The sequence below is a fragment of the Rissa tridactyla genome, chromosome 7 (genome assembly GCF_028500815.1).
Source record: "Rissa tridactyla isolate bRisTri1 chromosome 7, bRisTri1.patW.cur.20221130, whole genome shotgun sequence".
Lineage (NCBI taxonomy): Eukaryota > Metazoa > Chordata > Aves > Charadriiformes > Laridae > Rissa > Rissa tridactyla.
The window spans coordinates 18445058-18468977 of record NC_071472.1 but is presented as its reverse complement, the minus strand read 5'-3'; the positions used below and the strand labels follow the sequence as shown (position 1 = coordinate 18468977).

Genomic DNA, 23920 nt, shown 5'->3' with positions numbered 1-23920 from the left:
CGCGCATGCCGGCGGGGCGGCCCCGCCGCCCGGTGCTGAGCGGACAGCTCCGCCTGACGTCACCGCGACGCGTCACCGCGACGCTCGGAAGGGGGCGGGGCCTCTCAGGGAGAGGGGGCGTGGCCTTACCGGGGGGGGGGGCTTACCGAGGGGGCGGGGCCTGCACCGGGCCGTGCACCCGGTGTGCAGCGGGGCGGCACGGCGTGCACCGGGCCGGGCACCGGGGTGTGCAGCAGGGGGTGCAGCAGAGCAGCACCGTGCTCCAGGCCCTGCGCGGAGCCAGGCACTGGGGGTGCACCGGGCTGTGTACGGGGGTGGGCGCCGGGCAAGCACCGGAGTAGGCACTGGAGTGTGCAGCAGGGCAGCATGGCATGCACCGGGCCACGTGCTGAGCCATGCACTGAGCCATGCACCGGGGCTGCACGGGGCCATGCACCGGGGAGCCCGGACAAGGCCACGTGTGCAGCATGTGGCACAGCGTGCGCCGGGGAAAGGTGCTGCAGGGGCTGCAGGCCCCTGGGCACCGTGCCCAGGGGACGGAAGGGGTATGGGGTGCGGGCGTGAAACCCACCGGAGCATGGTGTGGACCGGGTTGTGCTGCCGGTACACACCTGAGAGCACACTTCAAGAGAGCACACAGGGGCTTGTGCCGTGGCCACGGGGACGGCAGCATCTGCACTTGGAGGGGGCAACCACACGCACGTATGTGGCACCTATAGAGGCTGCCTGCCCATCCCCCTGCCAGCTGCCGGGAGATGCAGGCGCAGTGGGTAGGTGGGAGGACGTGGCGCTCTGCAGAGCTCCCCAGAGCTGGCACCTCCTGGCTGTGGCACCCAGAGACCCCCGGGAAACGCTGGCAGGAAAAAGTCTCTTGGCAACAGCAGCCGTTCCCCTGGCAGCCCCTTCCCAGCCCCACGCCAATGCGGGGAGACAAAGGCGGGAGCTGCAGCTGGTGGGGGGCCGTGAGGGGGCTGCCGGAGGAACGGCGCTGCTGCCCACTGCCTGCTTCCTGCATGGGACCTCCTGGGGCCGGGCACGGGGGCCCCCGGGCTCGGCCACTGCCCCAGTGAGCCCTGGGGAGGTGTTTGGTGTTCCCACAGCTTCATCTCCATGCAGTTTTCCTGAGCTCAGAGTCTTATTTCTGAAGTCTTATTTCTGAAAACTTCAGTACTTTCTCCCATCTGCATCTCTATCTAAACACAAGCTCAAATCAACAGGGTCATTTCAGAGTGAAACCTCTCTTATCACTCCTGTAAAATCACCTGGGCTTGTATAAGGTGACCAATATCAAATATTCCAACCCGTAAAGGAAATCAAATGCATCTATTTGTAACACGTTTCTCTGCATACATAAAACAGGCGACTTTGGTTGTTTACGATCACGCCTGCTTTTTGGCCCTTGTCCATGGAAAATCTCTGCTCATTTCTTACTTCTGCATCTCTTCCCTTCTGGCATCTCCTCGTCCCATCGCGTTCCTTCTGTTTCTAGTTTTTATATGTTCTTCATTAAACTGCCGTCCACATGACCGCCTTTGCCTATTGCTCGCCTTGGCCTATTGAGGAGAAAAAGGCCTATGAAAATGAGCTGAGTTTGGATGATGGTCCTGTATCTCTGGGGGGTGGGATGCTGCCAACCGCTTCCTGATGAAAACAGGCTGCTTTGTTCCAGAAAATGAAAGAGACCCTGGAGCCAAGCGGGCTCCCGCCTGCTCTCGCTGCCCTGCCGTGCTCTGTGGCTGTCGGTGCTCCCCGGGACAGGAGGGCTGTGTTTCACAGGGAGGGTGGAATGGGCTCCCCACCAGCCAGAGTAAATCCAGGGGCATTTGAGAGCCCCAACGGCTGGGAGGCTGCTGGAAGCGGAGCCACAGGCTGGGAATGGGCGGAAAGGCTGGGTCCTCCTCCTTGTCCTTATTCAGTAATGCCTGGCGCCGAGTGGCTGTGTAGGGCTGCTGGCTTTGGGGCTTCTGGGTTGGATCATTCCCACGCCCGGAGGCTCCGTGCGTGTGGCAAACTCTGTCCTGAGCCGGTTCCTCCAGCTCTGTCTGCCCAGGGGCTCTCTCTGGTGGCCACGGTGGCTCTGTGCTGCAGACAGCCCATAGTGGGACAGTGACCCGGCCCCAGCTGGAGGAGCTCTTTGGTCCCATTTTAGAATCATAGAATGGTTTGGCTTGCAAGGGACCTTAAAGACCATCTAGTTCCAACCCCCCTGCCATAGGCAGGGACACCTCCCACTAGACCAGGCTGCTCAAAGCCCCATCCAGCCTGGCCTTGAACACTTCCAGGGATGGGGCATCCACAGTTTCTCTCGGCAACCTCTTCCAGTGCCTCCCCACCCTCACAGCAAAGAATTTCTTCCTAATATCTAATCTAAATCTACCCTCCTTCAGTTTAAAACCATTAGCCCTCATCCCATTGCTACACTCCCTCATAGAGTCCCTCCCCAGCTTTCCTGTAGGCACCCTTTAGGTACTGGAAGGGGCTATAAGGTCTCCCCGGAGCCTTCTCTTCTCCAGGCTGAACAACCCCAACCCTCTCAGCCTGTCCTCACAGCAGAGGTGCTCCAGCCCTCTCATCATCTCCGTGGACCTCCTCTGGACCCGCTCCAACAGGTCCATGTCCATCTTTTGACTGGCAGGATAAGGGTCCCTGCTGTTGGGAACTCCTTCTTCCCCGGGGCGGGGTGGCGGGGTGGGTTTGCTGCCCTGCGTCCAAAGGTCTTCGAGCCGCGATTTACTGGAATAAGACTAGATAATTAACATTAATGATACTAAAGAAGGAATTCATGGAGTTGCCCTGGGCGGGGGGGGGGGCGAGGAGGGGGGCGGCGGGGCCCCGCCGCCCCCCTCCTCGCCCCCCCCCCCCCCCCCCCCCGCCCAGGGAGGACAACGTGCCAGGGCCACCGGGCCACCTCGGAGGGGCTCGCCCCCCGCCCCACATGGAGGAGGGCGGGGGACCGGAGTGGGGAGGGGGGGGGTACCCCGTCCCCGTCGTCTCCTAGCAACCTCGCCCCGCCCCCCCCCCCCCCAGCCCCGTGACGCGCCGCTGCGAGCGCGGCCCATTGGCCGAGGGCGGGCCGCCCGCCGTGACGCCTCGACGGGGCGGGGCTCAGGGGTGACACGTCGGACGGCGGCGCCGCCAGCGGCAGCGGCAGCCGGAGCCGCCTCCATCCCCCGGTCCCGTCCCCCGCTCCCCGGTCGGTGCCGGCCATGCGGCTCTCGCTGGTGCTGTCGGTGCTGCGGCCCGCCGGGCCGGTGGCCATCGGCGTCTCGCTGGGCTTCACCCTCAGCCTGCTCAGCGTCACCTGGGTGGAGGAGCCCTGCGGGCCTCCGCCGCGCTCCGACGCCCGCCCGCGCCCCGACGGCGGCGGCGGCGGCCCCGCTCTTCCCCCCGGCCCCGCCAACACCAACGGCAACGCGGTGCGCAGGCCCAACGCCGTGCCCGCCGGCCTGGGCGCCGACAGCTGGGAGCCCCGCGTCGTGCCCTACCGCCCGCCCAGCCCCGGCAGGGCCGCCAAGAAGGCCGTCAGGTGCGGGGGGGGACCGCGGCGGGACGGGACGGGGGGAGCTGGGCCTCCGCGGTACCGGCGGAGGACGGGCCGACGGCGCTCACGGGGCTTTAGACGGGAGTGGCTGTGCCCGAGCCTTGGGGTGGTCGGATGTGGGTGTGTGGCTGCCAGGCCGGTGCTGGGGGGCTGCTTGCCCCTGCCTGCCCCCTGGTCCGGAGCTGGGGGGCTGCCTGCCCGCTGGTCCGGAGCTGGGGCGCTCCCTGCCTGTCTTTTGGGACAGTGCTGGGGGGCTGCCTGTCCCTGCCTGCCCGCTGGTCCGGTGCTGGGGGGCTCCCTGTCTGCCCCTGCCTGCTGGTTCAGTGCTGGGGGGCTTTACAAGTGACCCGGCAGTGTGCTTTCCCACCCCCCCTTACAGCCACCCAGGGCTGCAGCTGGATTTTTCTCACTGCAAGCGCCTTTCCCTGCTGCTCCCCTTCCTCCCCGCCACCCTTCTTTCTCCTTACCCCCCCTTCCCACCTCAGGAGCCCCCGGAAGAGCCTTATGCCCTCGCTGCTGCCTGCTGTGCAAAGGTTGCCTGCTGCAGCATGTGCTGACGGGCACCCTGCCCCGGCCCCTCTCCTGTCCTGCCCTAGCAGGGACCCTTCCTGCGGTGGCATGTCCCCCCCACTCAACACTGCAAACTCCAGCCTGCTCTGGGGCCGGCCGTGGCCTGTCCCGGCGGCCCCGGGATGACGGGGAGCAGGCAGTGAAAGGGCTTCCTTGTCCCAGCGAGGCGGTGGGCGGATGGAGGGGGCTGAATGGGGCCAGTGTGTGCCAGGCGGCGGCTGGGGGCCGGGGGGGAGTCGCTTCCTGCTGCTGCGCCGGGCTGGAAGAATTGAACCTGGAAGTCATTGTGAGGGGGGCAGCTGGGGGCTGTGGCGGGGAGGGGGACATGGCTGGCCCCATGCTGGCTTCAGGCCCTGCTGGGGTGGGTGGCTTCCTTGGGGAAGGCAGCACGGTCTCTCCTGCCTGCCTGCCTGAGAGCGGCGCGGTGGGAAGGTGCTTCCCAGCTCAGCTGTCCTGTCCGGGGCTGGCTGCATGGTGGTGTGCCTGGCAGGTGGTGGCCCCGCTAGGGCTGGGACACGCAGCCCTGTTCCCCTGTTCTGGCTGCACCCAGTCTTTGTCAAGCCTCTGATTTGAGCTGGGCTGGCCAGCTCACGGGAAGACAAGGTCTCCCTTGGTCTCAGAATTGGGGAGGACCTCAGCGGGGTGCTCTGCTGTGCCTCTGGCCCAGGGGTGCTGCTGGCAGCTGGTGCTGCTGGGGCAATGTCTTGTGTGTGTGGTTGCAAGCCCAGGAGTGGTTCCTGCAGAGGAACTGAGGTTGGCACAACTTGGGGGGGGCAGGGAGGGTCCGGGCCACGGTGGGGTGCAGAGCCCCGGGGCCAGACGTCCTCTCCTTCCTGCAGGACCCGGTACATCAGCACGGAGCTGGGGATGCGGCAGCGGCTCTTCGTCGGTGTGCTGACCTCCAAAAGCACGCTGAACACGCTGGGGGTGGCCGTCAACCGCACACTGGCCCACCGCCTGGAGCGCCTGGTGTACTTCACGGGCACGCGGGGCCGCAAGGTGCCCCACGGCATGACGGTGGTGACGCACAGTGACGAGCGGCCCATCTGGAACATGTACCAGACCATCAGGTACCTTCTGGACCACTATGTGAATGACTTCGACTGGTTCTTCCTGGTGCAGGACGATACCTACACAGAGGCACACCGCATCAGCCGCCTGGTCGCCCACCTCAGCATCGACACCCATCTTTACCTGGGCCGTCCCGAGGAATTCATTGGTGGGGACACGGAGGGACGCTACTGCTATGGGGGTTTCGGCTACCTGCTATCCCGAAGCCTCCTCCTGCTCCTGCAGCACCACCTGGAGAGCTGTCGCAACGACATCCTCAGCGCCCGGCCGGATGAGTGGCTGGGCCGCTGCATCATCGACTACACGGGCATCAACTGTGCCGAGGAGCACGAGGTAGGTCCTGTGGTGGAGATGGACTCCAGGAGACCGGTCCTGCCCCAGTGTGTTTCCCTGCCTTCTCAGGGGCTCCTAGGGCCTGGGGGACCAGCCCTAGTGCCCTGTCATCCTTTGGACTTGCTGTGCTGGCAGCTGGTGGGGTGGGAGCATGGGTCAGGGCTGGCTGTGACCTGTTTCTTCTGGCTGGTGCAGGGCCTCCATTACCACTACTTCGAGCTCGGGAAGAACGTGGACCCTGAGCGGGAGACCGACCTCCGTTTCCAGAGTGCCTTCACTGTCCATCCCGTGCTGGATCCCCTCCAGATGTACCGGCTGCACAAGTACTTCGCACAGGTGGAGCTGGAGAGGACGTACCAGGAGATCCAGCAGCTCCAGGTGAGACCTTGCTTAGCTGGGAGGGTCTGGGCTCCTTCTGTCATCCCCGTAGGCTTTCTGGTCATTCCGTGTCACCTCACTGCTCTAAAATGAGGGTTTCTCACCTGGAGCTGCTGTGGAATGGCATCATCTGAGCTCATGTGGCTGCTCAGGGTATGAGCAGCTTTGGTCCTGGATGGATCCTGGAGCTGCAGTGATGGTTCAGAGTGATGGAGCCAGCAAGGTGCTGAGGTCCACCAGCGAAGGCCGGGCAGGGTGGGAGAGGGTGTGGATCCTGCTGATGGAGGTGGTGTGCTGCATTCGGGGTGCTGTTAGGAGGAAACCTGAGGTGCTGACTGGAGTCGGGCTGAAAGTAGAGTTGTTCTGGTGCTGCTCTTTGGGCCAGGAGTGGCCAGTCTTTGAGTATTGGGAGGCAGCGTGATGCTACCAGAGCTGGAAGACCTACCTGTACCCGCCTTGACTCTCACTCCTCCGTCTCTCCTCTTGCAGCTGGAGATCCAGAATGCCAGCAGCCTGTCTGCCGACGGGGACCATGGTGCCACATGGCCTATTGGTATACCACCACCCTTCCAGCCCAAAACCCGCTTCGAGGTGCTGCGCTGGGACTATTTCACAGAGGAGCAGGTCTACGCCTGCGTGGACGGCTCCCCCAAGTGTGAGCTGCGCGGCGCAGACCTGGCTGACGTGGCCGACGTGGTGGCGACGGCTATGGAGGAGCTGAACCGCAAGTACCAGCCAGTCCTTCACGTCCGCAAGCAGCAGCTGGTGAATGGGTACCGGCGCTTCGACCCGACACGTGGCATGGAGTACACACTGGACCTCCAAGTGGAGGTGGTCACCCAGAAGGGTCACAGCCGCTCCGTCACCAAGCGCGTGCACCTGGTGCGGCCCCTCAGCGAGGTGGAGATCATCCCCATGCCCTATGTGACCGAGGCCAGCCGCATCAACGTCATCCTGCCACTGACTGCCCATGACCGGGACCATGCTGCCCGCTTTTTGGAGGCTTACGCGGCGGCTGCCTTTGAGAGCAGCGAGAACGCAGTACTCACCTTCCTGTTCATCTATGACCCCTTTGAGGCCCAGCAGGTAACCCAGAATGACATCTTTGCCTCTGTGAAGGCCCAGATCACTGAGTACGAGCACAAGTATGCAGAGGTGAAGATCCCGTGGATCAGCGTCAAGACAGACGCACCCTCCCAAATCAAGGTCATGGACATCATCTCCAAGAAGCATCCCGTAGACACACTTTTCTTTGTGGCCGGTGTGGGGACAGAGGTCACTGTTGACTTCCTGAACCGTTGCCGGATGAACACCATCAACAACTGGCAGGTCTTCTTCCCCATCCACTTCCAGGGCTACAACCCAGCCATTGCCTACCACAACCAGGTGCCGCCCCCTACGCTGGACCTGCTGCGGGACGCGGGGCGCTTCGACCGCGACGTCTTCCATGAAGCCTGCTTCTACAATGCCGACTACATGGCGGCACGCACCCGCATGGCGGGTGATGTGCAGGAGAACGAGGACATCCTGGAGACCCTGGACATCTACGACATGTTCATCAAGTACTCCAACCTGCACGTCTTCCGGGCTGTGGAGCCTGCCTTGCTGCAGCGTTACCGGCACCAGGCCTGCAACCCCCGGCTCAGTGAGGAGATCTACCACCGCTGCATGCAGAGCAGCCTGGAGGGCGTAGGCTCTCGCTCTCAGCTGGCCATGGTGCTTTTTGAGCAGGAACAAGGGAACAGCACCTGAGCCCTGGGGTGCGGAGGGGCTGGTCCTGCTGTGCCCTGCCTGCCTGCCCGTCCCACCTTTTCTGCTGCCCAAATTTGTCTTCCTCTTCCTGGCGTCTGCAGGGATTGCTGGTGCCCGAGCTCCTGACTCATCCCACTGGGGCTGCTTGGGCCGGGGTCTGCCAGCTTGGGGTGCCCAGGTCCTTCCAGAGCGGCCATGGCTGTGCAGACCCCGGGATGAGGTGGGACACCCAGCTTCTCACCCCAGAGCTGCTGCCACTGGCCCCATCCCTCCGTCCTTGCTCCGCTGCCCAGTGGGGAGGCGATGGGCTGCCCTGTCCTTTGCTGTCCCCCCTCAACCGGGAGCACGCAGAGCCCAAGGCCCCCCTGGTGTGGGGCTGTGACTGACATGGGGCTGGGGGTGATCCCACGTGGTTCCCCCAGCACCCCAGGACAGGGCTGTGCGCCTTGTTCCTTTGGTGCATTGACCCGGTCGCGCAGGGACAGCAGGATGGGACACGTCCCACCCCAAAAGAGCAATAAGGAGATTGGTTTTGGGGTTTTGCCACTTGGCAACGAGCTGGAGCACTCCCAGCGAGTCAGGGTGGGGGGTCCTGGCCCCTGGGGCCGGTGGGCACAGGGGGTGCTGGAGGGGATCCTGCTGTATTCACGTACCGTGAGCTGCTCCCCATGGGAACCGTGACCCAGGCCGCTTTGGCCTTTGCAGTATCGATAGGACGTCGGAGGTCGCAGCCCTCGGACGAGACCCTCCTGACAGAGGTGCGAGCCCTCCTTGACATGGGGCCACCCTTGGGGGTGGGGGACGCAGTGCCCGGCTTGGTGGGCACGGCAGAGGGTTTGGCTGTGCATCTCCTAAGGAGAAAGCGACTGAGGAGCCGCTCTCTGCTCCTGGTGTGTATTTAATAGTGGGGAGAGGAGGGAGGGGGATGGGGGGGTGTTTACACTAATAAAACAGAGAGATGAGCCCATGGGTCTGGCTGATTCTTCCAGGGGGGGTCTGCGTGGGCGTAGGTGCTGGCTGCTTGTATGAAACCTGGCTGCAACTGGCTGCACCGCTTCCTCACGGGGATGCCGCATTCCCCAAGCTGCCTGCAGCATCCTCTACCTGAGCTGGGAGACGACTGCCTCTCCTTAGCGAGGTCAGCGGGGGAGCATATCGGCTTAGGGACAGGCTAGGAGGCACCGGGCCAAGCAGACACATGGAAATACCAGCTTGAACCCCCAGGGGCTCACAGCAGGGGTTCTGCACCTCCTCCGGGGCCATCATGCCGTCACCAGCTGCTACCAGCCACGGGTGGTGCAGCAGGATGCTGAGCCCCTTGCCTCGGGAAGCCCCGGTGCCCGCTGCAGCGTGCTGAGCTCTGGGCAATGCCCCATCTTTCCTGGTGCCGTAAATTTGTGGTCCTGCTGACCAAGATTTCCCTGGCTGTGGATGGAAAAACACTGCGGTGAGGGGCTGGTGCATCCGTGTGTGTCCCCCACACGTGCTGTCCCCTTTGTGGGCTGTACGTGAGTAACGGCAGACCCCTGGCTGACATTGGAGCAGAGGTCGGGTGCCCAAGCGGGGTGAGCTCTGCCCTCCAGGATCTAGGATCAGCTCTGAAGGAAATTCCTGGGCCAGAAACCGCATCTGAGCACTGTGTAGAATCATTAGGGCTCGACCTGCCCTCTTTGCATTTATTTCATCCTTTTTTGGGCTCTTTTGCATCTCAGGCCTTCTCACCGTCTTGTGGTTTCTGGGTCGGGCAGAGCACCATGGTCCTGTCCTGGACTGTCTCGCCACCTGCAGCTCCTATTTGCGGTGTGGGAAGCAGGGACCGTGTCCCTTGCCCGGGCTGCCTGCTCCAGGTGCGATTTTCACGGCTCTGCCTGCTCTTCCCACCAGTCCTTTGATCATCACATTTTACTTGTTCATGAAACACCCGTGTCAAAGAGACACCCCCCCAGAAAATTAACTGCACCTACTCGCTGTTAGTTAACCAGGCCGTTAGCGCTCAGCGAGACTCATGGACCGCCCCTGGGCGGTGTGACATGCCTTCCCCAAAGATTCATTCATATGTTCCTGCTCCGGTCTTCATATCCACAGTGTAGGAGCATCTATGTTTAAATATAATTTTATTGTATTTCAGGCGATAACTGTTAGCTCGCTCTGAGTATTTCTATTTTTGATCTTCCCCAAGCACATCCTTAATTCCCTTTAAGTGCGAATCTGGGACAGAGGGAGCGAGGCGGATGCAGGTGCGTTACGGATACATTTCGCCGCCGAAAAGCAGACCTAAGAGTCGGATGTGGTGCGGTCGAAGAGTATCCAAATGGTAATAAAGCAAACCGGCTTTGAATCAAATTGGCTGCAAAAAATAAATGCTGCATTGTCATTTAATCGTCGCAAGGCAGTCTAGATAGAGTTGCTCTTGTCTCCTCATTGCTGTTTGCCCAGACTGAGTTAGAGCTATTTGCATACCTAACGCTCCACGCTGTCAACACCAGTCAAGTTCCCCCCCCCGACATACATAGAAGCAAATGACAGTGCTCAAGGCACTCCCAGCACGGTTATTGCTCCCTTTTAAAAGGAGCTGGCAGGGTTTGAAGCCGCTTTGGTGTTTGCCAGGTTATTTGCAGCATCAAAACATACCGAAACCCCATGGGAGGGTGCGCAAAGGTTTGGGAAGGGGTTTGGTGACGGGAGCAGGCTGGCCAGCTTGGCCAGGGCCCAGAACAACCTCCCTGTACGTGGGTGAAGTAAATGGGCTCACTGGGCAATGGCAGAGACCTGTGACAATGGCGACATGGGGCACAACCGCTCTCTGCCTGCCTCTTGCCCGCGTGGGGCTGGCAGGCGCAGGCAGGGCGCCGGAGCGGGACGGTGACACCCTTGAGAGAGGCAGGGAGGAGCGGTGCCCCGGGTACGGACGTGGGCGGCTGAGCAGACAGGGACTTTCTGCAATCCCTGTTCAGGTTTGACCAGTACTTCCACACGACGTGTGGATTTTTGCACGGATGCAGAGCAGCAAAAGGGCAATTTTCCCAAGGGGGCAGGAGGAAACACATATCTACTGCCTGCAGACTTCTGCTTCCCCCCGAGAAAATTTTCTAAAAGCGTTACTGGCTCACCGTTACGGCCTTCGAGAAGAGCAGCGCAACTTCCTCTTGGGGCATTTTTTGGAGGAGGGTGTGAAGGGCTGGCTCAGAGCAAAGCACTTAGAGGCGTGAGGGCTCTGGCTGTCTGCACCGGGGCTGGGCGGGCGCTGCCTCCCCGCTCCTTCCTGACCCGTGGCAAGGAAAGGGACTTAAACTGGGAAAAACCCAAGCCACTGCTCTGCTCTTCTCCTCCCCCTGCACCAATTTGTTTCCCCGTGCCGTCATGCAGGTGCCTCTGTGCAAAAGCAGCAGTGAGCCTGGGGACAGGGAAGGCAAAATCTGCTTCTTCGGCCCTGCTTGGGTCACTTCTGGCTGCGGTAAAGCCCGCGGCAGTGTTACTTCAGCCCCGGCAATGTTAATCAGCTCAATGGCTGACCTTTGGGAGGATGTAGGAAGCGCGGTCATGCCAGGAGAGGGCTGGAGGGCAAGGGGAAGCGCAGTGCCCTTTCATCCCTGTGCTTTCCTTGGGAAGGGGCCAGCGGTGCCTCCCTGCCTGCCCACAGGATCGGCTCTGTCGGCCGCAGAGCGGGACCTGACCCTGGCAAACATTTCCTCCTGGCCACAAGCAAAGGCAGGAGAAGCTCCTGCTGCTTAAGGAGGAGCAGGCAGGGAGATGCCGGGCTTTGCGTGTGCCCAATGCCACGGGCCACAGCCCAAGGCGCTGCCGAGCCCCTCTGGAGGGTGCTGGGGGGCTTTGGCCAGGGGCTTTTCTGTCCAAGGTCGGGGAAATCAGAGCCTTTTGATGAAGAGGGAAACAGCCGTGAGCTGTTAGTGCAGGCAGGGCTGCTGCTGGCTGTGCCTGCCTGCGGGGGTTGCCCTGCACGGGGCTGTCAGCGCACCCAGCTGTGCCTGGGGATGTCCCCTCTGGGGACACACGGCCCCGGTGTGGGCAGACTGCAGGAACCCAAAGCTCTGGGGCTGGGAGGATTGACAGACAGCTCGGTTGGATTTTGATTTTAATTGCCTCCTTGGTTTCTCCAGCCTGCTTGCCCACCGTCAGGAGCCGAGCGCTGGAAAGCGAGGGCTGTGTCCTCTGCCTGGCCCCACCAGTGGGTGCCACCGGTCCTTTTTCCCAGGTTGTGGGGAAACATCCAGGAGTGAAGCAGCGAGCTTGGCATGCTCGGGTCACCAGGAGATGCTGAGGGTCATTCCTTTCTCCAGGTGTTGCCTCCTACCACCAGCATCTCTGGGCAGGAGGTGATGGGGAGGTGACAGCAGCAAGGCCACGTGTCCCATGGTTGCACCCCAGGGCTCACTTCCAGCCCCTCCGCTCCCAAGCTGGATGGTTTGTTTTCTTTGAAACACAGCTTTTCCCCAGGACCAGCCGTAATTGCGGTGTGGGGCCGTAGATGCATGGTGGGAAGTGCCCAGAGATGCACATCCCATGGGCAGAAGGGATCCTCGCCAGCTGCGCCATCCCATTGCTCCCTCCCTGGGGCCGGCACTGCATCCCCCAGGAGCTGCCTGCCAGGGATGTCCCATACATGGTGGCAGGAGCCGTCACCAGCGCAGACAGTCCTGCCGTGGTCAGGTGCCTGGCATTTGTCCAGAGGACTGTGTTTGTTAAAATTAAGGGCCTGTTTCACCGTAGAGGATCCCCTTCTAATTATGCCCCAGCTATTTCATGTGGCTCATTACGGGCGATTCCAGCAGCGCTGGGCTGGGCTGGTGTCGCTTTGCAGCCCGGCGAGCCCTGGGTGGCAGCAGCCCCGTCCCTGGGGAGGACGCGACCCCTGGTGGCTCTTGGATGGGCGCAGCGTGGGAGGGGGGAGTTGGGGACCACAGCACTGAGGTTTGGGGCTGGGCCTGGGCTCCTAAACATGGGTTGTCCTGCTGGTCCTCCTCAGCCCAGCGCCTGCTGCACCGGGACATCAGGCATGGTGCAGGTGTGTGTGGGGGTCACCTCACCTGCCTGTCCTGTTTGGAGGTGGTGGGAGACCCTACAGGAGGTGTCACCTCCAGGTGCCACCAGGATCTTGCCAAATTAACAGTCAGAGATGCTGACAGCAACAGATAAAAATAACTTTATGTTGAATCTTCATTAAGTCACCACTACAGGGCTCCCGGGATCTGTCCTGAGGCCACTTTGCCGGCAGCCTCAGGGAACTGAGATGGGCCACCCATGAAGCTCAGCCTTTCCTTTGGCTGTGCTTCACTCCTGCTCCTCCAAAATCACCTTTATTTTCTCGTAGGTGTAGGATCTGGCTTTGCAGGGTATTTTCCGGAAAGCTGCTTGCTGGAGATGGGAAATGAGATGCCAGAGCAGCATCTCTGTGACCATGGCGCAGTGCTACACCCAGTTCTCACCCCCCTGCCCTCCCCATGCACCACCATGACCTTCAGGTTTTGTATCAGGACCTGGTCCTTCCTCAGCCTGTCCTCCCGCATTTCCATTGCTGCGCGCTGGGCTTGCTGCCTGATTCTGCTCTCCTCCTCGCTCAGCCCCTCCAGCTCACCTTCGCAGCAGAGCAGGAGGCAGTACGAGCTCCCAGTCATGGCCTTGGTGTGGATGAAGGTGGCTTTGTGGCAGGGCAGATGGTTCAGGAGCCAGTGGCAGGGACAGCCTCATCCCAAGGGACCCCAAAGGGACCTGATCCTCTTACCAGGGGATGAAAAGATGTGGTGGATGAAGCTATTTCCCCACTTTTCCCTTTAGGACCCAGCCCTGGTGCTCCCCTCAACAGGGCATGGCGTGAGCTGTGTGATGGGGTCCTGTGCCCCAGCTGCACCCAGTTAACCTGGGTATCTTCAGCCATCACTGGTTTAGAGGGAAACCTGCAGTGCCCTGTGCTGGCAGCCCTCACCATGAGGCCAGCCCCTGTCTCCTGCTTTGTCCCCTTTCTCTGTGCCGCAGGGTGGCCAGGACGGATGGAGCAGGGTCCAGAGGAGCAGGAGCTGGAGGAGCACCTCTGCCAGGGAAAGCCCCAGGGCCTTGCCCCAGCAGGGCCCCCCTTGGCTCCCCCCCATTCTCCGCCTCCCCCATTTCGGTTTCACCCTGCACCCCTTGCCCACGGCACCTGCAAGGCTCCTGCTGGAGGTCTCGCTGTGGGATGGCTGATGGTAGCCCTGGCACCTCATGTGCCATCCTGCCCCATGCGGGGGACAGGGCGCATGGCCCACAGCGGGTGTTGGATGAGCAGGCAGCTGCTGGCACTGTGCTGGTGATGCCGTGTGAGGGCAGTGCCAGTGTAACCACTGACCTTTAACTGATAGGGGCTGTGCCTGGTGCTGATAACAGCAGTGGGAGTGGAGGGGCCCTGGGTACCACGGGGCCATCCCATGGGCAAATGTGTCCTGTGTGAGGGCCTGTCTGTGGGCAGGGGTGCGGGGTATCACTGTGACACATGGCATCCATGTAGTAGCCCCCATGGCACTCCCAGGTTGAAGGTCCTCAGGTCTGCTCCCCGCCCTGCGGCCGCCCCCAGGTGGATGGAGCCCGTCCTCCCCACCACACCGCCTGCCCGGGGCCAATAGAGCAGGCAGGGCTCTGGTGGGGTGCCCACCCTGCCTCACGGAGCGATCTGGGGCTTGTGGCATGGCTCTGGTGCCCAGCCGGCACGAATTGCTGGGCAGTGGGCAGGACTTTCTGCAGGCAGCGATGCAGAGATGCTCGCCTTCGGTCCACTGGGCATGCTGACTCTCGTGGTGCCCAGCATGAATGCATAGCTGCAAAATGCTCCCCAGGTCCCACCACCACCTCCCCCCAGGGGTGGGACTGCCACCTTCCCTCTCTGTCCCATCCCCCCCCACCAGCCCTGCCTGCTCCCCCCAGCCCCTGCATGCAGCTCCACACCTACTTGTGCCTCTTTATTAGGGAGCGTTTGTACATTTATAAAATAGTGACGCACATCTCTCACCTTCACCAGCACGAGGGCATCCGTGCCGGCCCTCCCACCGCGGTGCCCGTGCCCACCCCGCTCAGGGCTCGCTGCTCCCGCTGGCAGGGAGGGGGCCACATCCTGCACCCCCACTGCCTGCCACAGGAGACCGTGGTGTAAGGCTGGCTGGCACGGCCATGGCACCCCTCGGGGACATCCCTGCTTGGTCCTGGGTGGTGGGTGCAGGGGGACCCTGTGGGGAGCTGGCATGGGGTGCTCTGGAGGGTCTCCCTGGGGAGCAGCACTGTGGAACATGCCCTGCTGGCATGCTCACTGTGTCCCCCTGTGCAGGGGACACCACACAGCCAGGTGTTTGCACCAACGGGGGACACATTTCCACACAGGTGCATATTTTGGGGGGCTGTTGGGCTGCACGGACCCAGAGCCAAGGCGGCCGAGCATGTCACCAGGCCGGTGCTCCGGTCCCTGCCCTGCATCTTCCTCATGTGGGGCTGCAAGGACGATGGCTCCTCCTGCATCTATGGCTTTGGCCACGGCGCATCATGGCCATGTTCCATCTGCGGGGACCGAGGATGGGCACCAAACTGGCGGGGTCAGGGACCACTTGGCTCAACCTCAGCCTCCCCTTGGGGTCCCAAATTCCTGCCCCAGGGTCCCCCTCTGCTGCGTGTGTGTGTCAAGGGGGGCTTTGCCAGCCCGCCCCCCGCCTCCTGAGATATTTTTGGGGCGGTTTGCCCTGCGCTGGTGTCTGCTACAATGGAGGGGGAGGACGCAATGTCTGACAGGACAGGGGGAGCGCTGTGGGTCCTGCCATGGGTCCTGCCGTGGGTCCTGCTACCTCGGGGCTGGCAGGAGGGCTGTGGGGGCCGGTCCCGGCTGAGGGTCCAGACGGTGGGTTGGGCTGTGGCTGTCTGGGCGGTGCTGGGCACGGGGCACCCTCCTAACCGTGTACAGTCTGGGGGAGGCACAGCGGGTGCTCAGCACCCGGGGTGGGGGGGTGGGATTGGGGGGGTGGGAGCGTGGCAAGGGGTACGTGCACGGTGCAAAAGAGAGGCGACAGGCAGGGGAGCAAGGACAGGACCTCCCCTCCGCGTCACCTGGGCTATGCCAGGCGGCTGCAACCACGGGATGAGCCACTTTGAGCAATACCTGGGCAAGGAGAGGATGGGGAGGGCCGAGGGGGGGAGTGAGTACGGTGGCACTGGGGGCAGGCCACGGGGAAAGTGGTAGGTTTGCAGTGCCGCAATGACCAGGGGCTATCGGGGATCAACACTGGAGTGAGGAGGGGGGGGTCACAGTGCAGGGGTCTGGCTGGGAACAGCAATGGGGGGGGGGCTGCAGCCCTGGCAGGCTGCATGGGTTTGGGGAAGGGTGGGCAGATGTTTGGGAGGTGGGGGTGTCACAGTGGTGGTGGTGCCAGGGGTCAGGGTGGTGCCATGCAGGTGTGTCTGCAGGTGGGGTGTCCCTGGGCTGGCCGGGGGGGGCCACGCTGCTCAGAGGGGTGCCCTGCAATGCTGCCCTGCCCTGCAGCAGGAAGGTGGGGGGGAGTGGTCCCTGTGCCGGGGGGAAGCTGTTGCAGGCATGTCTCTCTCCTGGGGGAGACCATGCAGGGCAGAGACCCTCACCCAGGAGGGTTCAGCAGGGGAGGGCTTGGAGGGGCTCGCAGAAACCCCAGCTCTCCCCCTGCACGCTCCGCATTGCCAGAGCCCCTCTGCCCCACGCCCCGCTGCTCCCCCAAACCCCCACGGCGTGCCCGTCCCCCTCAATGCCGTGTGCTTGAGACGGGGCCGAGCCCTCGCGCCGGGGGCAAGCGGAGGGGACGGGCGAAAGGGCTGGGGGGCCGCTCCAGTGCTGGTGCTGAGGCAGCTCTGGTGGCATCCCCGGGGGGCGAGCGGCGCGGCCGGTGCTGGCAGTGGGGTGGGGGAGGCGGGGGGCCTGCGCCCACTGCACCCAGTGCCGAGGTCCCTCTCCATGCGAACCGTGGGGAGGGGGGTGGCGGGGGGCTGCCTCCCCCCAGTCCCGAGCTGGCCTAGCAGGCAAAGTCCTCGAAGACACCCTGGTGAGGGTAGTGGTGGCGGTGGTGGTGGTTGGGCAGGATGCCCGCGTTGTAGGCTCCCTCCACGTGCCGGCCCAGCGTCTCGCAGGGACTCTGTGGGGATGGCAGTCAGTGGGGTGGGCACAGACCCCATGCACCCTGTCCCCTCCAGCCCCCTGCCCAGCACAGCCCGCCCCCAGGAGCCCTCCCAGGGGCACCCAGCTCCCTGTCACCCAGCCTGAGGGCACCAAACATGAAGCCCTGCTGTCCCTCTTTCTTGGGACAATGCCCCTTCCCCCAGGATAGATGTGGATGCTGCCCAGGCCCTGTCCTCACAGCCCCCCAGGCAGTCGAACCCCCCAGGGTTACCTGGTCCTTGAGCTCCTCCAGTCCCAGCGTGGCGATGCTGCCCGAGGGCTTCTTCAGGGGCTGCTTGGAGCGGCGCAGGACCCGGCTCACCCTGTCCCGGATCACCTGGGTGCAGACGGGGCAGGGGTCAGCCCCAGACCCACACGCAGGTGGCACTCTCGTGTGTGGACATCCCAGTCGGCACAGACCTGCCACCCGCTCCCCTGCCCAGCCCAGGGACACGGTGGGGACAGCACCTCTGCCAACCACCTGCCCTGTCTTCAGGCCACTGAGGGATGCCAGGGGACCCGTCCTCCTCCCACTGCCTCCTGCTGGCAGTTCCCTGGTTTGGGGGCTGTAATGACCCTGTGGGATGGCCACGCACATCACCCCCTCCCCGGGGAGCCTGACCCCCGCTCTGCACCTCGCCTGTGTGCAATGGCCCCGCTTCTACTGCTGAGCCACAGCCCCGAGGGCTCAGCGCACCTCATAGACATAGTCCAGGATCTCCAGGATGGTGAGGATGCTGGCGCCAATGAACAGGCCCATCTGTCCCCCGATGTCCCCTGGGGAGGAGGAGGGGTAGATGGTCACCAGGAGCTGCCATGCATCCCTCAGGGAGCCCAGGGTGGGCCAGCAGGGCTGCGGGCAGTGCCAGGGCTGCCAGACAGAGGGGGACAGAGCCGTCATAGGGGTAGGGGCAGCAGGACGGAGGGAGCAGGGGACATGCGGAACAGGGGACGGCCAGCAGCATGCCACCCTTCAGCCAGTCTGGGGCTGGCTCCTGCCCTGTGTGGTCCCTCCTCAACCAGCCCCACATCGTCCCGGGGCTGGGACATAGAGCTCCACGCATCCGGGTCCCACGGGAAGCCGGAGGGAGTCACCGAGAAGCCCGGCAAGGTCGTAGGCTTTCTTCTGCTCAATGGCCTCGTAGTTGAGCGCCTCGAAGAAGATGTCCAGCACCAGGAAGTTCTCCCTGTGGGGACACTGCAGTGCTCGACAAGGAGGGCTGGTCCCCAACCCTCCCACCTCCATTGCTCCCCAACCTCACCACCCTGTCCCCCACCCCCCAGGTGCTCCCAGGGCCCTGGTGAGTTATTCAGGTCGGTGCGGTGGGGACATGGAAGGGGCACGTCCCAGGCTGGAAGGGACCGCGGGGTGGGGAGATGTTGGCAGGAGGGCTGGGAGGACACAGCTGGGTTGGGGAGATGATCTTGTGGCAGCCACCCCTGGGCAGAGGATGCTGCAGGGACCGTGTGTGCCAGGACCTGCTTCCTGCACGCTGCCAGGAGTGGGGTGGAGGGTCCCCAGGTCCCCAGCCCCCTGCCCACCCCACTCCCCCCAGTACACCCCATCAATGGCAACTCACCGAATGTAGGTCTCGTTCTTGTTGTACTTGCGGGCGAGGTAGCGCGCTGAGCCCTTGTTGGGGATGCGCACCATGGAGATCTCCTTGCCGTAGCGCGTCAGGTTGCACGGCGTGGGGCAGCTGCAGCGCTCCTGGCTGTCGTCCACCGCTGCGTCTGGGGGCATACACCCATCGGCATGGCTGCACCCCTCTGGCCCCCTCCCTGGGGGCACCCGGTGGGCCCCCAGCCGCCCGCCCGGCACTGCACCTACCCAGCGTGTGGTCAGCACACTCGATGTACACATTGGGGGAGCAGATGGACTCATTGCCTACGGAGAAGCAGCTCATTGGGGGTGGGGGTGGGAGTCTGGCCAGCTTTTGCCCCCCACCCTCGACTCACTCCCTTAAAGGCAGTGGGGCAGCGGTGGCCCCTTAGTGCAGAGGGGATGGGGACAGTGGCCCTTGGGTGCAGGATGGCCAGGACAGGGGTGGCCCCTTGGTACAAAGCAGACAGGGAAGGGGCTGATCGGGGGTGTAAGGAGGGTAGGACAGGGGCTGGACCCAGCGTGCAGAGGGGATGGGGTGGTCCTTGGGTGCAGAGGGACGGTCAGGGGTCACCCTGGGGTGCAGAGAGATGCGGCAGGAGGGACCCTTGGGTGCAGAGGGATGGGCTAGGGGTGGTCCTTGGATGCAGAGGAGTGGGGCAGGGACACACAGTTGGATGCAGAGGGATGAGCAGGGGGGGAAACTTGGATGCAAACGGATGGGCAGGGGGGACACTAGGGTGCAGAGGGATGGGGTAAGTGGTGGTCATTGGATGCAGAGTGGTGGGGTAGGGGGACACACTTGGGTGCAGAAGGATGGGGCAGAAGGGACACTTGAGTGCAGAGAGATGGGGCAGGGGGGACTCTTGGGTGCAGAGGGACGGGCAGGCAGGTACCCTCAGGTGCAGAAGGACGGGGCAGGGGTGATCTTAGGGTGCAGGCTGTAGGGGGCCAGGGCAGCCCTGGGCAGGACTTTCAGGGCAGTGGGGTGCCCACACGCTGTCATACGCATCCCTCACCTGGCATGTGGACCATGCGGCAGTGGCAGCTCCGCACCACGGCCTCCTTCTCGCACTGCAGGCGGCAGGCGGCGATGCTGTAGGTGTCGTAGCCGGGCAGCGTCTGTTCCCCCTGCACGCTGGCCCGGCAGTTCCCCCAGGGCTGCGGCAGGTAGGTGAGCTGCCAGGGTGAGAAGGACATCGCTGCAGGGCCATGCCAGGCTGGGTGCCCACGGGCACCTCCCCGGGGGCTGTGGGGCATCTCGCCTTACCCGCTGCTCCTGGCAGGACACGAAGGTCTGGAAGCCGGGCGAGACACCGAAGCCCAGCTGATGGATGTAGGGCGGCTCGTCCTGGCTGTGGATCTGGACCCGGATGCCAGCTTCGAATGACGTCTCGTCTGCGGGAGAAGGACACAGGGACAGCCCTCAGTCTTACCCCTGCACCCACCCAGGACCTGCACCCTGGGGCCCAGGACCCCTCCAGTGCCCCACTTGCCCCATAGCCCACCCCGGGGTGCCCTGCTTGCCCAGCAGCCCTCCCTCCCAGCACCCCTCACTCGTCCCCTGTCCACGCTGCAGCCCCACTCACTGGTCTCTCTCCAGATGGGCAGGTATTCTTCCTGCTGGATGTCCAGCATGATCTCCAGCCCGTTGCCCATGCCACCCTGGCGGGTCACCCGCGGGTTCCTCCGGTCCCCGTTGAAGGTGTAACACTTACCATAGCGTGTGTAGACCTGGGGATGGAGAAAGCGGGGGTTGAGGGGGCAGGCAGGGATCTGGCCGGGTGTTCTGCAAGCAGGGTGAGGTCCAGGGAGACCCCTTCCCAATCCCATGGAGGTGATGGAAGGGGGGAACAGTCTTGCACGGTCCTTAGAAGGGCTCAACTAAGCTTCCCCCCACTATGCTGCCACCCCTCCCTCTTGCTGGGTGTGGGTGGGGTGTGAAGCATCTCTCCCAGCACCCATGGGGAAGCCCAGCTGTCCTGCCCCTGCCAGGAGGGGACTCACGGGGGTGAAGTGCTGGGGGCCGCAGCGCTCTCCCTGAAAGCGGCACTCCACCAGCATGTCCTCAATCTGGTGGCCCAGGCGGTGGAAGAAGCTCTGCATGGTGCGCTCGGAGTGGCGGGGCGGCAAGAAGCGCGAGTAGTTGGCAAGACGCGTCAGCCAGGCGCGCCGGTCCTCCCCCAGCACGTCCAGCATCTCGGGCACCAGCGAGCGGTTCTCCTGGGCCAGGCCCAGCCACTGCCCCACTGAGTAGAGGTCGGGCTTGGTGAGGCGCAGGAAACGTGCCCGGTTGGGGTTGCAGAGGGTGACAGCTGGGAAGCGGAGCTGGGGGGCCCGAGTGAGGCGTGCCCGGGTGTGCACGGGGTGCGAGAGCAGGTGGTGCAGGCGGTCGGCAGTGCCTGTGGCCAGTAGCCCGGCGGAGGCCAGGAAGGCCAGGCTCCAGAGCAGGCGGCGCAGGCGGGACTGCGGCCGGGTGCACATGTAGTGCAGCCCGGGGATCCTGGTGGCTCGCAGGACGCCGACGGCGAGCTGGGCAGCCCCATCATCCTGAGCCTCTGCTTCCTCGTCCCGGCAGCAGGCAAGGGGCAGCGGCATGGCTGTAGGCAGGGTGGCTCCTCTGAAAAGTGGGGTGCGGGCTGTCCCCAAGGCCGCCCGAGGTCCCTGGTCCCCTCCAGGGAGCTCTCTCTCCCGGGAGGCTTTTGCTCCGCACCTTCCTGGAGACGAACGTGGCAGACGCCTTCCTGAGCCGCTCCAGTGACGGGCGAGGGGAGGGAGAGGAGGGGGCTGCCGCAAACACACGCCTTCCCCCAACCTCCATTCGGGAATGGAAAATTCCTCCCGGAGCCAGGCTGGGACAGAGGGGTGTGTTGCATTGCCCCAGGCAGGGTGAATGGGCAGCACCCCAGCATGGTGGGCACCTGTCTCTGGACGGTGATGTCCTGTCCCAGCCAGGCTGTATGATCCCTGTGCCTAGGGATGCTGCGCCCTGGCTTGTCCCCATTGTCCCCTGCTGAGGCACTGCAGAGCCTCCAGATCCCTGCCTGGGCGTCCAGGGTGGCAAACACGGCTGCTCTGGGGCTGGGGTCCTTGGCCCACAGAAGCAGGACAGTGCCAAGCCTGGGTGGCCATCACCTCCTGCCAGCGCTGCTCGGGACCACATGTGTACCTCGGTCCCCAATGCTGTACTCTGGTATCCCCTGCCCTGGAGCTGGGGACCCCAGTGGATCTGGGCCCTGTGGGGCAGGAGAAGTGGGGCCATGGGGCAGGAGGAATAGAGCCATGGGACAGGGGACTGCGTGGGAGCCCACCTGAGCCCCGTGGGCGCTTTGAAGTGACGGTGAGGCTGTGATCAGAGCGCAGCAGCGGCAGCTGGGGGGTGTCTCTGCACCAGGCTGTCAGCGCGGCTGGCAGGGCCCCGACAGCCTGTCAGGGTGCCTTCAAAGCTCAGCACTGCGCTCCCCGGCATCCTCTCATCTCCCGCTGCCGCCGCTCCCAGGCACCCGCCTTTGTCACCAGCCCTGACGAGGAGGGCGTCCCGCAGCTTCCACAGCCCTGGGACCAAGTAGGGCTATGGTGTCCCCCCGAAGGGCAGCAACCCTGCTGCTCCATGGCAGCTGGGCAGGAGGATGCTGCCCAGGAAAGGGAGGAGTGGAAAGAGGGGAGCTGCAGTGACTCCCAGCACCATCCACGCCGCCAGCCTTGCTGCCTGAGCAAGGAGTGACTCTGTAGCCATCCCGGGGACCCGGCCAGGACCCAAGCTGGCAGCTTGGTGACCGGCACAGGAAGACGTCAGGCAGGTCAGGAGTGGGGTTTGGGAATGGGATGGACGCCGAGGGAGGCGAGCTGAGGGAGGCAGCATCTCCGGTACCCAGGGGTGGCAGGCCACTTCCCTCCCACCCCACCTCCATCGCACGCCCTGCCCTGCAGCTGGGAGAAGCCCAGCCCGAAGGCACCCAAAGCCCACCCCTCTGGCCAGGGCCAAGCCGCGGCACCCCGGCTCCCCGGCTCCCCGGTACCCCGGCTCCCCGGTACCCCGGCTCCCGGCTGCCGGCAGCCGCAGGCAGGGGGCAGCAGGGCCCCGCGTTTGGGATGCAGAGGGTGCGCAGCGCCGGCCCCGCCGGACACATTCCCACCGTCCTTCCATCCCCAGCAACCGTTCTCCCAGCCCAGCCCGGTGTGTCCTGGGGATGGACGGTCCCCATCCCGCCCGCCGCGGGATTCCTGTGCCGCTGCTCGCTTTGCTGGAGGAGCAAACGCTCCTGCGGGGCTGCGGTGCTTCCCCGGGGCAGAGCTCATCTCCCTGGGGACACAATGCCCTCGCCACCCACATGGCCCCACGCCCCAGAGCTGTCACCGCTCCTGGCACCGTCCCCACCACAGCACAGTGCCGGAGTGAGCAGGAGCACTGCCGTGGGCTCTCTGCACCCCCGGGGCCAGCCCAGTGGGTCACCCCATCCCACACTGAGCTGCCCCCTCCAGCCTGCGTGTCCCTGCACCATCCCCGGGACACGCTCAGCCCCCCTCCCCCCGTCCCCCGCCATGCCGGCGTGTCTGCGTGGGGCTGCTGGAGGTGGCTCGGCTCCTTGCTGAGATTTATTGAGGCTCCGAGAGCCGGAGGCTGCCAGCCTGATACCATCATCCCCTTGCACACCAGAGCAGCTTTTATATTAGTTTTCTTTAAATTGAGGATGAGCTTCCCAGGCTGGAGGAAATGTCATTTCTCTGAACGCTTCCATCTCATGTCGGTTCAGACATCTCCAGGCAGCATCGCAATCACCCTGGAGCGGGGCAAAGGATAGGGGCGGGATGCAGAGGCTGGGGCACGTAAGGACAGGCAGCTTAGGGACAGGGATCGGCGTAGGACAGGGCTAGAGGAAAAGGTCCAGTGGTGGCAGTGGCCTTGTCCCCTGTCCCTTGCAGCCCCAGGCACAGGGGCCCGGTGGCAGGGGCACATAGGGAAGGCAGAGGTGCCTGTGGCGCCCAGCTGAGTTACTCACTTGTCGGCAGCCGGGGTGCCGAGGCCAGCTGTGAAATCACACTGGCGAGAGCACAGCACAGTCCTGAAGGGTTTTGCCTTTCCAGCATGACAAACCCAATTAGATAACAGGGAGTGCGTGAGGAGGAGGAGGAAGAGCAGAGGAGAGCCTGCCTGTGCCGGGAACATGATTTCCTCTCTGTAGCTGACCCAGAAAAGCGCCTTGAAGGGCTGAAGCAAACATGTCTAGCTGGGAACGGCGCCTGGGGCATGGGCCCCTGCGCACCCTGCTCTGCTCACCGTGCACCCATGGGTGCCGTAGCCTCGGGGCTGGGGCAGCAGGATTCCCGCACCGCCTGCCGGTCTCCTCGCTCAGCCGCCGCATGCCGGCATCCCCGCGCCGCGCTCACGTGCAGGGGAGACCCCATTAGGGAGGTAATTTCTCGACATGATTCCTCATTTCCCTGCTCTCTGCCGTGGAGACACACTGACCTTGACAGAAATAGCTGCTCGCGCCTTGGCAGGAGGTTCCCAGCCAGAGATCAA

At 63.8% G+C, this 23920-nt stretch overlaps 2 protein-coding genes across 2 annotated transcripts in view; one reads left to right on the top strand and one right to left on the bottom strand.

Annotated features, from left to right (window-relative positions):
- Positions 1-3126: 3126 nt before the first annotated feature.
- Positions 3127-8549, top strand: CHPF (chondroitin polymerizing factor). The gene is made up of 4 exons (XM_054210185.1): positions 3127-3526; positions 4951-5515; positions 5711-5893; positions 6383-8549. The coding sequence occupies exons 1-4, from the start codon at positions 3207-3209 to the stop codon at positions 7643-7645; spliced, it is 2331 nt and encodes a 776-aa protein (XP_054066160.1). The 5' UTR covers positions 3127-3206; the 3' UTR covers positions 7646-8549.
- A 7838-nt stretch (positions 8550-16387) lies between these two features.
- ASIC4 (acid sensing ion channel subunit family member 4) overlaps positions 16388-23920 on the bottom strand; it is a 28133-nt gene continuing 20600 nt past the window's right edge. Inside the window, exons 2-10 of the mRNA XM_054209013.1 lie at positions 19986-20130; positions 19667-19794; positions 19416-19575; positions 18625-18681; positions 18374-18527; positions 17889-17980; positions 17491-17570; positions 17026-17130; positions 16388-16770 (exon numbers count right to left, since the gene is read on the bottom strand). Of these exons, the coding sequence (XP_054064988.1) occupies positions 16651-16770; positions 17026-17130; positions 17491-17570; positions 17889-17980; positions 18374-18527; positions 18625-18681; positions 19416-19575; positions 19667-19794; positions 19986-20130 (1041 nt within the window). The 3' untranslated portion in view covers positions 16388-16650. The remainder of the gene's footprint in view (positions 16771-17025; positions 17131-17490; positions 17571-17888; positions 17981-18373; positions 18528-18624; positions 18682-19415; positions 19576-19666; positions 19795-19985; positions 20131-23920) is intronic.

Coding starts and splice junctions, on each gene's coding strand:
- CHPF (XM_054210185.1), top strand. CDS start 3,207: ATGCGGCTCTCGCTGGTGCTGTCGGTGCTGCGGCCCGCCGGGCCGGTG. Junction 3,527..4,950: donor GCCGCCAAGAAGGCCGTCAG/GTGCGGGGGGGG, acceptor TCCTTCCTGCAG/GACCCGGTACATCAGCACGG. Junction 5,894..6,382: donor AGGAGATCCAGCAGCTCCAG/GTGAGACCTTGC, acceptor CTCCTCTTGCAG/CTGGAGATCCAGAATGCCAG.